The sequence below is a fragment of the Mus pahari genome, chromosome 2, assembly GCF_900095145.1.
Source record: "Mus pahari chromosome 2, PAHARI_EIJ_v1.1, whole genome shotgun sequence".
Classification (NCBI taxonomy): domain Eukaryota; kingdom Metazoa; phylum Chordata; class Mammalia; order Rodentia; family Muridae; genus Mus; species Mus pahari.
Genome location: NC_034591.1, coordinates 130,421,919 through 130,439,429, shown reverse-complemented (window position 1 = coordinate 130,439,429; position 17,511 = coordinate 130,421,919). Strand labels below are relative to the sequence as shown.

The window sequence follows — 17,511 nt, the reverse complement described above, 5'->3', positions numbered from 1 at the left end:
TCTCTCTCTCTCTCTCTCTCTCTCTCTCTCTCTCTTTCTTTTATTTATTTATTTCAAGACAGGGTTTCTCTGTGTAGTCCTGACTGCCCTGGAACTCACTCTGTAGGCCAGGCTGGCCTCAAACTCAGAGATCTGCCTGTCTTTGCCTCTCAAGTCCTGGGATAAAAGGCATGCACTACCACCACTTGGCTTACCATGTGGATTTTAAAGAGAAGCCTTCTTTGTACTTTAAGAATTCCTCTTGGTTAGGATTTAAGTTGTTCTCCCAATTTTTTGGTTATATACAAAGTTTGAAAGAATCAAGAGAAGGCACACTGGAGAAGAGAAAATTAAAACCACAGCTCTGGGGGTTCGAGATACTCTGAGGTATTACCTCTTGTACCTCCTCTCCCTTTCCCACTTTGTCCTTTGCCTCATACATGATAGAAGGTGGGTGATAAATGATCGACAGACAGATGAGGGGTGATGGTGGTAGAGGCAGACATGCATGTTATTATATACAAGTGTAACAGAACATTCATATTCTGTTTTATCTTGTAATATGGTATTTTCTTATTACCATTCTTTGAAAACCTCCCTGAGAATGGCTACATACTTAATGAAGTATCCCACATCACAAGCCCTTGAACTTCACATGTACCAACATTAGCACCTGCAAGAAAGGCTGGATTACAAAGCACACCCATTGCATGTTGATGGCATGAGGTAAAGAGCTTCAGGACCACAAAGGTCACCCTCCTTCCTGGAGAAGGGTGGGCTGTGGACACTTCTTTCCTGGGTGGCTCATTAAGTTCCAGACAGAGGTAGCATAAGACACACTCCACCTTTCGCTTGCTGGCTGCAATAACAGTAGGAAGCCACCGGCTCTCCCTGGTGTCCATCAGCAGGAAGATGACATCATGGCTATCGATGAGCTGCTCCAGCTGCTCCACATCTCTGTGGGCCTGCTCCATCGTGACGTCAGAGAAGTTGACAGGGTGTCCTGGCATGGGGATGCTCATGTTGAACCCGCTGGCATTCTGGGGAAGCAATGACCACACTAACATCACTTACATTACAGGAATTCCTCTTTGCACAGTGCTACCACTCTTTTCCTCAAATACCTGAGCTCTGCTCTCCACCTTCCCCACTTCCTTGAGCCGTGTGTGTATGTGTGTGTGTGTGTGTGTACATGTTTCTGTCTCTGTGTGTGTACATGAGTGTGTGTGTGTCACTGAGGATGGAATTCAGAGTCACAGGAGCAGCACAGCCAGAGATTTACCTTCCACAGAAGGCCAAGGATGAAAACCGCATCTCAATGTTCTGCATGACACTGGGCACAGGCAAGTGTGAAAACATCAGCTTTTCCAGAGTGGCCAAAACACTGACTGGAAAGATGGCTGGGGGTGGGGTGCAGATTGGAAAATTCAGGAACTACGTGGCAGAGCTCAGACTCAAAGCAACATCTTCATGGGCCCATGGAGGTTCATGGTCCTCTCCAGTGACCGACTAGAATGTTCTCCCAGGTGGGCATGCTTGAGCCCGCCCTGCAGGGTGATGCTATCCTGGGCTACATGGTGCAGGAGTGTTTTCTAAGAGAGCAGGCTGAGCAAGCCACAGAGAACATCCCTCCAGCACTCCTGCCTCTGCCCTGCTTAACTCCTGACTTCCAGTGATGGACTGTGATGAGGGTATGTAAGCCACATAAGCAAAAGAAAGCAAAAGAGGAGGGTGAGTGCCTTGTCTCCCATCTGTCATCTCTAAAGTAGTATGAGTGTGACTCAGAAGAAGCAGGAGATACAGCAAAGGATTCAACTTTCAGCCAGTGGGTAGTCTGGTGACAGACGAAAAATAATGCCCAACATCTGCACCACCAGAAAACCCTTTACAGGCAGGCAGGGTGAAAACACACAGCTCCAAAAGACACCTCTTCACTCATTGTCCATTTGGGTTCTACTGGGGTATATGAGAGGCACTTGCTGTGCAGTCCTGGGGGTGGCTTCACGCATACTAGGTAAACACTTTCCCATCTGGCTACAGGCCGGCTCTAGTTGGATTTTAGTCTTTTGTTTGTTTCTTTGGTTGGTTTGCATGCATGTGCATGTGTGTTGACATGGGTGTGGGACTGCTATGTGTATGTATGACGCATGAGTGTGCAGGTACACATGCACCATGGAGAAATATGGAGGTCAGAGGACAGACAGCCTCAGATGGCAGCATGTGTGAGCATGTGTGACCTTGTGTGAGCAGGATCTTTGGGTTGTGCTTGTTTGATGCTGCATGGGCCAGATTAGCCGGCTGGCCAGCCAGCTTCTGGGGCCTCTTCTGTCTCTAACTCCTTCCCCACCATGGAAGCACCAGATTACACACACACACACACACACACACACACACACACACACACACACGCGCGCGCGCGCGCGCACGCGCTCGCACACACTTACTTATATACCTGGCTTCATGCTTACATAGCAAGCACTTTATCCAACTACCCCTCTCTCTATAGTGTCTTAAAGAGGCTATCACAGAGGTGAAGTGGCAGACTAGGTCATATGATGGCAGTCTGGTAGGAAGTAACATGTGTCTGATCTTCAGTCACCAATACTACAGAGCCTTGATCCCCAGGATTTCAGGGGCTTAAACATTCCCAGAGTTTACAGGAGAGAAAACATGGATGTTCCCCTGGATCATCAACGTACCACTCCAGGAAATATTTTCTGTAGCCGCTCTGCTGCAGCCAGGGCCTTGGGCTTGCCACCCCCTAGACAATCTTCAAATTCATACAGAGGCTGCCTCACGGGGTTGGAGTAGGAGATCTTGGCGTTGTCCACAAAGGTGACGTGTCTGACACCCCAGCCCTGCATGGAAACAGGAGACCTGATGAGCACGTACCAGCACATACTTCTAGAAGTCTCTAGGAAGGGTTTTGATTTTGAGCAGCAGGGACATTAAGACACAGGAAACTACAGAAATTGAACTGTACAAATTCAATTTTTGATCATTAGAATGTCAACTTCTTTTTAGAAGATGACATAATTATATGCCGGGGCCTAGATCCCCACGGTCATTAGACCAGGCACTGTCACAGTAATTCTCACTCACAATGTGCTAATTTTGACAGTGTCATGAGAGGAAGATTGCCAGGGAATACTAGAAGAATTCTACCTTGTTGTTTCAGGATTAGCAAGAGCCGGCAGATGTCTTTGGTTTCTCTTAATAAGTAATTAAGTATAAATATCAAGTCCTCTGGAAACTCACTTTGAATCTCAATTAAGTCTTCAGAAACCTGACTTGTAAGTTGTCCCCATGTGAAACAATGGAGTACATTCTTGGAGTACTTCTCCAGGCTGGGGAAATCTTGCTTATAACTGGGTCTTAAAAAACGAGTCTGTATTTTTATCAAAATGTCTTGTCACGGACATCACTTTCATACACAAGAGCGTTTCTGAAAATCTTATTAAAGGTTTGTTTTATGCATAGCACCTTCATGTGTGTAAGTACATACATGTAATGCCCGAGGGAGCCAAAAGAGGGCATCAGACCTCCTGGATCTGGAGTCATGTGCTATTATGAATAACTGTGTGGGTGCTGGGAACTGAACCCAGGTCTCTCCAAGAGCAGCAATAGCCTTAAGCTCTGAGGCATCCCTCCAGCCCCATGGACTGCCTCAGTTTATGAGACACACAGCTTTAAAGTTAGACTATTAAGTTACAGATAAAAATTTTCATAAACAGCAGGCTGTGAGCTATAAATGAGTAAGGACAAGGCCAATGAAAGGCCTCCATTTCCTTCTGACAGGACAAACCTGGAACAATGGTGATGTCCTCATGTATGAAATCTGAAAATTTGTGAGATGGAAACTGGGGCTAGGCTGGGGTTGGGGCGTGATTTCTCTGCTTTTGTCTCACAGTGACTACAGATTGCTCTTAGAATACAAAGATGCTGAGGAGAACAGAAAGGAATGGGAGGGAGGCACAGGGAACCCAGGAGATGGGCAGCAAGCATGTGCTAGAAAACAGGAGGCACAGCTTAACAGCGGCCATGAGGTCACCAACTCACCATCAGGGTCCTAGCCACATTACACCCCAAGGTACCAGCTCCCAGCAGCAGGCACTTGACAGACACCACCTTGTCCAAGTCCAAGGTGGGGACCAATCGCCAGCACATCAGCTTGAGATTCAGATCCACAGATGACTCAGCCAGCCTGGAACACAAGATCAGAACACAAGACCCATGTGCCGTGAGTCACTCACGTGTGCTGCAGATTTACTTCTAACAGAGAGACATGATCTATGGGAGGGACAAGATGGAGGTAGCTGGGCAATCAGAATCACAGTAGAAATAAGATGAAACTCGTAGGCGACAGGGAGGAGAAAGGTCACCACACAGAAAGCAAGCCATTGTCCTCTGTGATCGGGGCAAGATTCCCCCAACAGCAAGGTGAAGGGAAATCAGAGCTGTCACAAGCTGAGGTGTAGGTTTAAAAGAATGGCTCTTAAATCCAGAAACTCTCCCAGTCTTAATACAAAATGGCTTCTCCACAAATGCAACGTTCTTCTGCAATATCCTTCTGTGGTGGCAAGTGGAAGAGAGGTCCACAACCAGGAATAAAGAACCAGGAAAGGAGGCAAAGGCAGGAGGATTCCTGCAACTTCCAGGCCAGCCAGGACTGGCCTGCTCTATAAAGAACAATAGCACAGCAACAATAAAAACTCAAAAAGGCCGTAGTGAGGTCCAGGTGCCTCAGAGTCTGAGCTGGAAACAAGAGTAAAGCACCGTGCATGCCTCAGGACTCCCGTCACGCTAACCCTCAGGACTCCCACCATGCTAACTCTCACAATGACATAGATAAGTGGTGGCTGGCTCAGTATCAACACCACTGAACTACACAGCACAGCATTGCCACCACACCCACTGAGACAAGGGGGCCCCAGTCACGTCTACCTTTTGGGGTCCATACATCCGCTGAGGTTCACCATCCTCGGACCCATGCCTCCTTTCTGGTTCTTCTCCCAGCCAACTGCTTTAGGACAATCTTAATTGCAAATAAAACATAAAGTTTACTAAAAGGGAAAGTAAAAACAGACTTGAATTCATGTCTTCCTGCTTACGTGCCAAACACTTTACAGAGCAAACCTTCTCCTTCCCCCGACTTAGCCTTAGTCCTCTCCTTTTCACTATGACTGCCTTCTTCTTAAACCTTTTTTAAAAATTTATGTGTATGAGTGTTTTGTCTGCATGTAAGTGCACTATGTGCATGCAGTGTCCTCAGAGGCCAGAAGAGGGCAGCAGATCCGCTAGAACTGGAGTTAAAGAGTTTTGAGCCTTTAATCCCAGCACTCAGGAGGCAGAGGCAGTTGGATTTCTGAGTTCGAGGCCAGCCTGGTGTACAAAGTGAGTTCCAGGACAGCCAGGGCTACACAGAGAGACCTTGTCTCAAAAGAGAGAGAGAGAGAGAGAGAGAGAGAGAGAGAGAGAGAGAGAGAGAGAGAGAGAGAGTGTTTTGAGCCACCACTGGGTGCTGGGAATTGGACCCAGGCCTGTGCTCCTAACCACTGAGCCACCTCTCCAGCCGGACAGCCCCTGGAACCCCAGTCCCAGAGCTTTGCTGAATGCATCTCATTCTGCGCTACAAAGACTGAGATGATATTTCTACTCCTGTTACTTTGTGGAGTACTTTTGTTACATCCTGGAGTTAACAGAAACCCCTTGGGGTCACAAGACTTATCACAATTCCTTTTGTTGTTGTGGGACTTCTGCCTGCTCCTTTTCTCAAAAATGTCCTTCTGTTGAGAATAAAGCTTCAACTTAGCCTCTGGTTACACTTCAGTATCGCTTCCAATGTCTGCTTTAAGTAAAGCTCTGGGGCTGAAGCTGTGGCTGTGGCTGGGCTATGACTGTCTCTGTGGCTGGCTGTGGCTGTGTCTGGGACTGTGTCTATGTCTGGCTGTGTCTGTGACAGTGGTCGTGCCTACATCTTGGTAGTAGAGCAAGTGTATGAAAGGTGCAATGACAGAACTGGGTTCCATCATCAGTAACACACACATTTACACACTTACAAATGAACATCCCACATACGTGCCAAAATACATGCATAGGCTTTAACACAAAGACATACACTGTATACTCACACACATATTCATTTAGAAGCTCCTGCACACTCACTCACCTACACTAAGACACTCACAAATGTACATTGACAAAACTCATCCTGACAGTGTAACCTTCACATGTATGCACATGGATATACAAGCTCATTCACATATATATTCATTCACACACTCAGAAATACACTAACACACAGTCATGCACACATACATTCACCTACACACACTTCCAAAGATAAGCCAACATGCAATAGCCAAACATACATAGTCTCATATGTGCACACCAACACTCACATTAGCGCATGTATACATACCAACAGAGAAATGTGCACTCATGTATGTACTTATAAATTTGCCAAGTCACATATATATGCACACATTCTTTCACACTAAGACAGTCTCCCCACACACATGCTCATGACAATTAATACAGATATACAGATTCACAAATGCATACTCATATACAGTCATGCTCATGTGGACTCACACAGGTGTGTATTCATATACGCATAAACACACTCACACATCTGTGAAAATATACTCCCACATTTGTACATACATATATACATAAAATTTCATATTCACACACATTCATATGTACATGCTTATACATGCTCACATACAAGTACAGACTCACAGAAACCCATACATACACATATATGAGTACACACCCATAACACTACCAATCCAAACCACACATATAAAATATACTCTTAGAATCACAGACACATGTGCGCACACACAATTACACAAACCCTCATGAACTCACATGCTTGCACACTTACTTTTACATACTCTCACATACACACCAGCACACCCACATGCTCACTTTTAAGGACACACAAAACTCACACAAAACTCACACATGCACACAGCATGCACACAGACTCACAAACTCATGCACATGTTCACACTAATGCTCAGACGAAGGCTCCAAGATTCCTTTACTAAGGACAAAGGGCTCCAGCGCTCTTTACTCAGTTTCTACTCTAAAGTCATGATTTTAAACCATTCTTATGTTAAATTTAAGAACCGGTTCTCAGATGCTGCCACCAGGATACCAGCCATGGTCTCCCTTTTACACATGACACTTGAGACAACTGGAAGTTTCAATTACAATATCTGTATACTCAATCCTCCCCTTCTGTTCTACCCATTTATTTGTTCATTTGCTTATTTAGAGGCAGGAGCTCATGGTCCTCCTGCCTCTACTTCCCAAGTGCTTGACTGGCTATAGCCAATATGCACTGTAAGCTTATTAGTAATGAAAACTACTATGTGTGAAGATCAGGAATCTATACATGTGCTTCTATATAAGCTGTCTTCATAACACACAGTCCAAATGAAGGAGGAGCATGCTAAGAATAAGCACAGGGCGGGGATGGGAAGCTGGCACAGCAGCCCACACCCAGCAGTGGCCACTGTCCAGAGCAGCTTGCTGACAGCCATGGAGGCTTCAGCACTTCCCTCGTCACTGAAGTTCCAACTATGGGATGCCTTGGATGGAGAACCGTGTGTTGCTTAATCATGGGGGTGAGTTCTGAGAAATGACGGGCTGCTGAGAACACCACAGAGTGTACTTATACAAATTAAGTGGCCACAAGATCCCTAGGCAACAGGCTCTTAAGGGACCATTGTGCTATGTAGTGTGATGTTGTTATCATGTGGCTACACTGAGGAGTATGGCTATGGAAACGCCTTGGACTCACATCATGATGCTAAGTAAGTCTTTATAATGATTATTATAGAACTTTACTTGCAGCTAAGTCGAAACACTATATGTAAAACAGGAGGAAAACATCCCTTCTAAAATGAGTAACCACTCTTCAACATGGAGTACCAAGAAGATGGAGAGGTAGAAGCCTTCATCAGATCAACAGGCCTGGGATAGTAGGGGAAGCATGAGTCACACCAGAGAAGGGAGCAGAGTGGCTCAGTGAAGACAGAGGAAGACAGTGTGTCCCCACAGGGTAAAATTAGGAGCATGGGATAGGGGTCTGCTGGCTGTATCCTCCTGGATTCACGTTTTAGTGACACTCCACCTCCCCATCTTTGAGTTGCAACTTAAAGGGAACAAACTCACTGAAGTGCGTGTGCCATGGGAGCTATTTCAGGATGCACCAGAAGAGGGCGCCAAGCTAAAAGTTAATCGGAAAGCCTCTGAATGGGGTGGCTTCCTCCCTGGACCGCCAGAGGGCTTTGCTCACCTCTTCTAAAGATCTCCAGGCTGGAGCACAGAGTCAACAGCAAACAAGCAACCTTGAGTCCTTCTGATTTCAGCACTTTAGAAGAGATGAGGCATCACCACCACCCGATCAATGCACACACTAAGGAACACCAGTGCACTAAGAGAGCTGCCTTATCAGGAGGGGCTGCACAGTCTACCTGGAGGTGCCCTGGAGATGCATATCACGTGGCTGTAGGGGACTCAGTGAGCTTAAGAGAGGCCGGAGTGAGTAGCACCACAGGCTGGATGCTGCTCAGCCTCCTCACAGGACACAGCCTCACAGGTGGGTACTTCCCTCACCCCTCAAACATGGGCATGAATTCTACCCTGAGTACACTGCATGCCATAGATATGCACCGTGCATACACATTCGCATGCATACAGACACTTCTAGCATGGCCTATAAAATGCCTCCCAGACCATTTCCTAATCTATAAAACGTGGATAAAAGCTAACACCTGCTATGCAAGACTAAGGGAAAAATATAAGTGGAAGGAGAGAGATGCCTTTGCTGACTCACTCTGTATGGAGAACAGATCATGTACACCTTCAGGTATTCAATGAATAAACATGTCAAGTAACCAATCACTTCACGCTTCCTTAAGGAAGAGGCATAAATAAAGAGTTCATGTTGATCAAGACTAAACAAATGTTAAAAGGCTGGGGAAACACCCTCCAGACTAGAAAGCTTGCTAGAGAAGCTGCCAGAGCTCAGCCTCTGCTCGGGGCTGAACACAGCCTCACTGTGTGCCAGGTGGGTGCTCACACTGCCATCCAGGTGGGAGCGGTGCCTTCTCTGCCACCATGAAGCTGTAGGCAGGAAGCTGGGTCTCTGGTCATTCATCGTTACATTACACTGGCAAAGATTTGCCAATTACCTGGGCTAAATGCCATTTCTGGAAGTTTCACTTCAAAGATAATGCTATGTCTCACGTCTCTTGCTCCCTGCATGGTGCGGTCCCGAAAGCAGAGGACTTCAACAGACTGGAAACTGCCACTCCTGTTGTCCGCGATGGATTTGCATTTATTTCATGTGATTAAGAAAGGAGAAGAAAAAGAGCAGGCATAAGTGCTTTCCAGAGTGGCCGCTGAGAATCCAAGGCATACAATCACTCCTGTCTGACCTCCTTAACCAGAGAGGGACCTTGAGCACATTCGTGCAGGCATCCTCTGTCTGTGCATTACAGTCTGGCTGCCACATTAGCTGGACTCCCTCTCCCCTGCCCCAGGTGAATTTCCTATAGCAGTCACACAACAGACAGATAATTCTGGAAAAGGAAGCTTTTAAATCTAAGGGTGGGATGCTCCCAAGAGCTTAACAAGGGACCCCCAGGGCCCTTTACCAGCAGCCAGAAGCTGGCCTAACCAGGGCATTTATAATTATAGCATGTGCCAGGAATGATTGAGAGTCCACATAACCAGTCTCTCTGGGGTCCGCTAATATTTATCTATCTTTAGTTTGGAGTAAACATTTTTACTTAAGTAAAGCATATACAAAGAAAATCACACAGTCCCTCTCTCTAACCCTGACCACACTATCTGGGCCATCCCCTGCTATGTCCCCACAGTGGCCTTGCCTGTTTTGAACTACATAAATGGAAACATGTATTTTTCAGGCTGGCCTCAGTAACTCAACATTGTGTTTTAAAACTCATCCATAGCTGGTTGTGGTGGCGCACACCTTTAATTCCAGCATTCAGGAGGGAGAGGAAGGAAGATCTCTGTGAGTTCCGGGTCAAATACAGCTACCCTGTAAGACTCTGCCTTTTAAAAGCAAAAAGGCACAAATGTGGTGCACATACACACAGGGAGGCAAAACACTCATGAAATAAAAATAAATCTTAAAAAGGAAAAAAAAGAAAAGCCACGAGTGAAGACTTGCTCTGTGAAGCCACCCAAGGCTGTCATCCACTCGGACTGAAAGGACATGAGGCTGGGGCCAGTAAGCGCAGTGCTGCTCGGTACTGCTGTGTGCGTGTGCGTGTGTGCGTGCGTGTGTGTGCGTGTGTGTGTGTGTGTGTGTGTGTGTACGCGCGCGCGCGCGTGTGCGTGCGTGTGCGTGTGTGCGTGTGTGCTGCTTGTATCCAGCCTGTACTTGTGAGCAACAAGCTCAGAGTGCCACCACAGAGCCATGGGTGTTTTTTACTCTGTGGCAGCATCTAATATGAATTCTGCTGCTTCCCATTTCAGATGTACTTGGCATGGTCACTTTCCTTGGATGATTTCAGTGGGGGTGGGAGCTGCTAATCTCTTATAGTTTTTAATGTTATTTCCTTGATACCCAGTGATGCCACTTCTTATTATTTTAGGATTAGGGAAATTTTTAAAGGCGGGAGTGGTAGTGATAGGAAATTCCTCTTGAAAACCAGGAAGGGAGGGCTGGAGCATGTTAGTGCCATGGCCTCCGGCTGTATGATCTCACCACAGTCTGAGCATCTTCAGCATAGCACAAGCTGGGGATGGGGCTCCCTAGCAGACCTGTTTAAGAGCACCAGAGATAGAAACTGGACCACAACAATTTAGTTGACTTGTTTTCTATTTTCCGTGTCAGGAATGAAATTGATGCACGTAGAGAAACTTGCTGACATAAGCAGACCCATTGTGGGGTGCATACAGACAAGACACACAGACATGGACACACATGTAAATACCATCTGTGGGCTGCCAGGACCAAAAAATTCCTCAAAGGCCATCCAGGGTACTGGGCTAGGTTACAGGGATCGTACACACCAACGGTTATCTGTGAACAGAAAACACTTGCTGAGAGCCACACGCCAGGTCAGTTTGACAGTTCCACACATGACTAGCACTTTACAGAAAGCAGACACTTGACAGAAGGCTAAAGAAAAGAGAAGAAAGGCTCAGGTTCTCACCCTAGACAAAATGCAGAAACTGGAACATCTTCCTGTGTGCTCCCTGGCCTGGCCTGGCCTGAGCTATGGAGAGAGCAGGAAGTAGAGAAAAGAAAGAAAAAGGACTGGAAGAAACAGATGGAGGGAGAAGAGGAGGGAGGGACAGAGGAACAGAGGTAGAGGACAGAAGACAAGCAACCTTCAGGACTTAGAGGGGAGAGTCTTCTTAAAGAGAAATTCAAGCTGTAAGAATGGCTCATCTGTGTGTGATGAGCACAAGAAAATCAGAACTTGGCCATTGCCCTAAGTCTATAGTCAGTTCAAGTTAAAAGCAGATGCCTGGATATTGGGAACACATACTCCTCCCACCTCTCTCTCCAGTGCTCCTCTAGCCCTGCCTTCCATCTGGAAAATTCTACTCAACTTCAAACCACTGTCCTTCATGAGGACTTTACTTGCTTTCTTTGGGGAGGTACCAAGTTGCCCTCCTCCCAGGAGCCTTCACACACTATAGGTGAGGTGCTGTATCTTTTCCGTCTCCTCAAAAGGCACTGGGCACCTGGCACCCAGATATTGATTTCTAAAAACCATTCTCCAACAAAAGAAGACATGATACCTTGGACACATGGCTTATTTTAGGGCTGGGATAGAGAAAATACAAGACATTTCTGGACCATCTTTTTTTTTTTTTTTTTTAAGNTTTNTTTATTTATTATATGTAAGTACACTGTAGCTGTCTTCAGACACTCCAGAAGAGGGAGTCAGATCTTGTTAAGGATGGTTGTGAGCTACCATGTGGTTGCTGGGATTTGAACTCTGCACCTTTGGAAGAGCAGTCAGTGCTCTTACCCGCTGAGCCATCTCACCAGCCCCCTGGACCATCTTATATTACCAGAAAATAGGAAGTGCATACATGTCTGAGCACTGTGTGTGAAGTACCAGAATATATCAGACTCCCTGAAACAAAATTTATGTATGTGTGTGAACCACCATGTGAGTACTGGGACTTGAACCCTGGTCCTCTGGAAGAGCAGTCTGTGCTCTTTCTTTTTGTTTTGTTTTTGTTTTTGTTTTTGTTTTTGTTTTTTGAGACAGGGTTTCTCTGTCGTCCTGGCTGCCCCGGAACTCACTCTGTAGACCAGGCTGGCCTCAAACACAGAAATCCGCCTGCCTCTGCCTCCCAAGTGCTGGGACTAAAGGCATGCGCTACCACTGCCCGGCTTTTTTCTTCTTCTTTTTTTTTTTTTTAAATTAATTAATTAATTAATTATATGTAAGTACATTGTAGCTGTTTTCAGACACTCCAGAAGAGGGCGTCAGAACTCATTACGGATGGTTGTGAACCCCCATGTGGTTGCTGGGANTTGAACTCAGGACCTTTGGAAGAATAGTCAGTGCTCTTAGCCGCTGAGAAATCTCTCTAGTTCCTGCAGCTATCTTCTATAAATCTGAAGTTTTTCCAACATAAAAGTTTAGGTTTTAATGATAAGATGATGCCCAGTGTCTGAAGAGCACAGAGAATCCTTTTATTGTCCATGATCTTAGACATACAGCATCTGTCTAGTAAATGTTTATTAAATGATGCAAAGATGAATGAATGAAGGCTAGAGTGGGCCTTGGCATTTGTCCAGCATGTGCAGGTCCTGTGAGTGGGAGGAAGGAAGTGGGACTGAGAGGAGGAGGCAGAGAGATGGCTGGAGGAGAACCATGACGCCAAAGGTTTCCTTTATAAGCAAATGTAGATGAAATAAAAAACAGTTGATGTGCACTCATGTACACAAATATAATTTCTGTGTGTGTTGAGGGAGAGAGAAGAGAGGTAAAGATGGATGTACTTTGGGGATAAATGGGCATGTGCTACCATGCACGAGGAGGTCAGAGGTCAACTGTGTGGAGTCAGATCTCTTCCTCCACATTTATATGGGTTTGGGGGATTGAACTCAAGATACCAGGTTTTCACGGTATGCCTTTTCCCCACTAAGCCATGTTACCACCACCACCACGCCTCCTTTTTGTAACAGGATGTCATCACTGTAACAGTGGCTGTCCTGGAAGTCACTGTGTAGAACAGGCTGGCCTCAAACTCTGCCTGCCTCTACCTCCCAAGTGCTAAGATTAAAGGTGTGTGCCAGTATACCCAGGTCTGCCCTTCTTTTTGTTTAAATTAGCCAGATATTTATGTATTTATTTCACAGAATGCTCAATGTGGTCTAAGCCAAAAACAGAAGCTAAAGCAACATTCTGACGGGGGAGCACAACCGTCCCACATTATCAACAGTGAAAGGAAACTCTGTCCACATCTCCATGCAGAACTACTGTCCTGGATGGCTTTCTATTTTTTTCCCTTGTCAATTTGACACAAGTTAGAGTTACCTGGAAAGAGGAATTAAAACACCTCTACCAGATTGCCCCTAGGCAAGTCTGCAGTGCGTTTTCTTGATCAATGTTGGCAGTGCTACCCCTGGGCAGGTGGTCCTGGGATGTGTAAGAAGCAAACCAAGCAAGCCAAGGAGAGCAAGCCAGGAAGCAGCATCCCTTCATGGCCTCTGCTTCAGTTCCTGACTCCAGGTTCCAGCCTTGATTTCCCTTCATGATAGACTACAACTGTAAGATGAAACAAACCCTTTATTCCCCAAATTGCTTTGGTTATGGTCTTTACCATAGCGATAGAAACCCTAGCTAGAATAACTCCTAACTTTATTCTTCATACAAATATATTTGTATTACGACTTCTAAACAGTAATGAGATCAAGCTATCTCTCATCAGCTCTTCCTGGCCTGTGAATATTCTACAATCATCACTAGTAGTACTGAGTGATGTTCCATGGCAGAGATGCATACAGCTCTGAGTGACTGAGACAAGAAGCTCACATACAGAACCACAGCGCAACTCCCCAAACTCCACTTCCTTCGCTGTCCATTCTTTGCATTCATTCAGTGTCAGTCTTAATACTTCTCCTGCCTGGCTGGCAGGAGGGCTCTGAGATCTGAATTACAGGCATCTCCCTGAGCTCTTCTGTTCTGGCTGCCTGCCACGCTGCCACATGCCCCTCCTTTGAATGTTTCCCTTTATGCAGCAAGGAGTGGGAAGAGGAGAGAAAGTGGCTTCCCTGGTTCCGTGACACCAGAATGGCTTACATTCAGGCAGTGGGCTTACACAAGAAGAAAGGGCACTGGCCCTGTCAGCAGGTGTGTGCTAACTCTGCAGCTAACTGATTTCAAGACCCAAGGAACATATCTCCCTTGCCTCCAAAATGAAAGGGTTGAGGGGCTGGGGACATGGTGTCAGAATGCTTGTCTAGCTTTCAGGAAGCCCTTGGTTCAACCCACAGCACCACAGAACCCAGAGTGGCAGGGCACTCCTATAATCCTAGCACTCAGGAGGTGGAGGTAGGAGCATCAGAAGTTCAAGATCATTCTTGGCTACAGAGGAGTATGAAGCCAGCTTGGACTATGAGATTCTATCTTATCTCTAGCACTGAAACAGATGGAAGGAAGGAGAGGAGAGAAGAAAGGAGTAGGGGCAGGGTGGGGTAGTGAGGAAAGGAGGGAGGCAGAGAAAAGGAACGTGGCTGACTTGTTTTGTTTCAAAGGGCCATTTCCAGATGTGGAGAATTGTGGATGACATCACAGAGAGAATCACAGGGATCACAGCTAGGGGACAGAACAGCAGTGCCCAGTGAAGCTCAGCCCCACAGGGTCTAAGAGCCATTCAAGAGGTATTTAGGAAGAGTCTCTGCATCTGCCCAGAAAACAGCATTCCTCTGGAGAGCTGAGTTTCAACTGCCAAGTGTGACTTCAAAAAAAATGTGGGCCCGTGTAGAATGTCCTGCACTACTCATTCTTCCATGACCTATGGCAACTGACTGAACATCCCTGCGCTTTAATTTTCTCATCTTTCAAGTGATTCTCACCTGCATTCAGCACCAACTGAGAATGGCGCTATCACCAAGTAGCAGTAACCATGGCAACACAATGGACACCCTCAGCTGCAATCATCTCCCCACATCCCGTCCCAGTCCAGCTCATCACCTCATGCTGCCCTATCTTCAGGTCCAGTTCAGATCAACACTACAGACTGGCCCCCATCTTTAAGTCTCAGACCCTTTTATAACTGGCAGAGAAAAAAAGAGCCAAGTGATCGACACTCTCTGGGTCTTAAGTTTTATCATGCACAGATGTAGAGCTGGAACCAATACATGGAATAAATTAGAGTATTATATATACCCCATGCTGCAGCAGATACCCAGCCTCCCGTGCATTTCTGGGTAGAAAGGAGATAAGAAATCTTTAAGAAGAAATGACCAGGGATCAGTTTCTTATAACCCCCTGACCTAAGATGAGCTAGATAGAACAGGGGTGACTGGTTAAAGAGGAACATCTGCCATGTACCCACAAAGGGGTGTCAGGCCGAAAATGCTTGAAACAGGCTCTCCTATGGAGACAGGCATGCAGGGGGCAGACATGCACCACACAGGAGATTATAGAACTCATTCGACACAGGGCTAAGTACTAAGTAGCGTTTAATCTTTCTTTAAAGATTTGAATGTGATTCCAGAATCTCTCGGTGTTTCAGGAGCTAACTTGGAGCCTTAGTCATAGCAGAAATGACACCAGGCAGTGCTAGGTAACCAGCTTAATGACAGAAATAAACCCTGACTAAGAGTTCTCAGTTCTAAACCTGGTTTTGCCACAAAGGTAACTTGGCCATCACTTCTTTTTATGACAAAGCAGAAAAACACAATTTAAAAGCAAGACTGCCTTGGAGGTTTATAAATAAGTGTTCCTTATTACTTTGCTGCGAGCCTGCCTTTCAGTGAAGTGGCACAGCTTGGATCTGGCAGCTGTCCATGAAGCAAACTGCTGAAAACCACAAGAGGTCACAACAGTCAACCTGACCATTTTCAGCCAAAGGATTTCTTGTGAGGATCCATACAAATGGCTGCCTCTAACACTCAAACACTTGATATGCCAGGCAATGAACAGGAGACCCACTCCTTTTAAAAGCACAGGGAAGAAAATGCAAGTCTTAAGTGCACTTCAAGGTCACAGCAGCAACAAAGACACAAAGCTAACACTAAGTGCTAGCTAAGTGAAGAGCAGGTCCAGCCCTCAGCAGATAGAAGCCCGGGAACTGCAAGGGAACCTTAGTGAAATTACAGAGCATCTTGCACTCCTTAGTAATGGTGCTGGAAGACGATGAGCAAAGCATTCTCTGTGGATGGGTGGTGGGATGCTGCGACTAGCTGCCCTCCACACCATCACAAGAACTGCCTGGAAAGGACACATTCCATAGCAACGCAGTGCTACTATGGATCAACTCTGTCCAGCTGAAATCAACACTTCTCGAAGGGGATAAGAACTTAAATGAAGGCAATTCCCAAGCCTGTCAAGAGTGTAAAAACATAAAGCATCCGATGCTGGAGAAGCACACAGTGGGAGGGAGAGCAACAGCAGGGGGCAGTGGTCACTAACACTAGCCATCTGGACATGGCTCCAACAGGCTTGTGAGAGTCCGGCCTGATCATCTCTCCCCACTCAGGGTTCTGTGACTCCATGTTTGTATCTTAAAATGATACTCTGTGATTAGCTAAGCTCAGAGTGAAGAGACTTGGGGGGCTCATTTGGGAAGCACCACTGAAGATAACGTCAGACACTGGGAGGAAGGGACCAGAGGCCACCTTAGACCCACAGAGTCCAGAAGTCACTCAGTGGCACAGAGGAAAAGTAACCCTTAGTTTGGGGTGATGGCAGACAGGTACAGGCTGGAGACTGAGGGGCTGAGAACCTGAGAGGCACAAGGAGCCAGTGTGTGAAGAAGGACAGGGAGGTGGCCAGCAAGATAGAAGCATGGCCATTCTGAGGTCATGATGCCTCTAAGGCAGCAACAGCCTCAGAGGGAAGGTCCTGAGTTCAGTATGGATAAGGCGCAGCTGGATAAAGTGAGGGGCTTAAGGCAGTCAACTGTGTCATGCGGGAGGACAGTTACTGGCATCATGGGCATATGGATGTCACCAGGACAGACATCTGGAGGATCTCAGCACTTCTCCATCTTTCCCATAAATACAGGAGGCTCACTGGGAAGAGCAACTTCTGGATTAAAATGCACCTCGGAAGGGGAGGTGAAGCTGGGGTGTAGCTCAGCCAGAGAGAGCTTGCCTAGACTGGGTGAGTTATCCTAGATTCTGAGTACTGAAAATGGCGGGGAGGGGGGTGAGATCAAAGAGAAGGAAGAGGAGAAGCAGGTATGATGTGCTGGTAGTAAATAGAGCACCATTTGAAGGAAGAACACACTTTAGGAGCTCACACTGAAATAATGAATATCTGTTCTTAGAACAGGCTCAAT

General features: G+C 46.4%; 1 protein-coding gene across 5 annotated transcripts in view; it reads right to left on the bottom strand.

Annotated features, from left to right (window-relative positions):
• The window catches only part of Atg7 (autophagy related 7), a 199,605-nt gene that overhangs the window by 142,876 nt on the left and 39,218 nt on the right, over positions 1-17,511 (bottom strand). For all 5 annotated transcript variants that reach the window (XM_021191671.1, XM_029535347.1, XM_029535348.1 and 2 more), the window contains 6 exons: positions 10,965-11,053; positions 9,192-9,313; positions 4,924-5,014; positions 4,039-4,183; positions 2,679-2,837; positions 825-1,019 (listed from right to left, as the gene is read on the bottom strand). In XM_021191671.1, the coding sequence (XP_021047330.1) occupies positions 825-1,019; positions 2,679-2,837; positions 4,039-4,183; positions 4,924-5,014; positions 9,192-9,313; positions 10,965-11,053 (801 nt within the window). The remainder of the gene's footprint in view (positions 1-824; positions 1,020-2,678; positions 2,838-4,038; positions 4,184-4,923; positions 5,015-9,191; positions 9,314-10,964; positions 11,054-17,511) is intronic.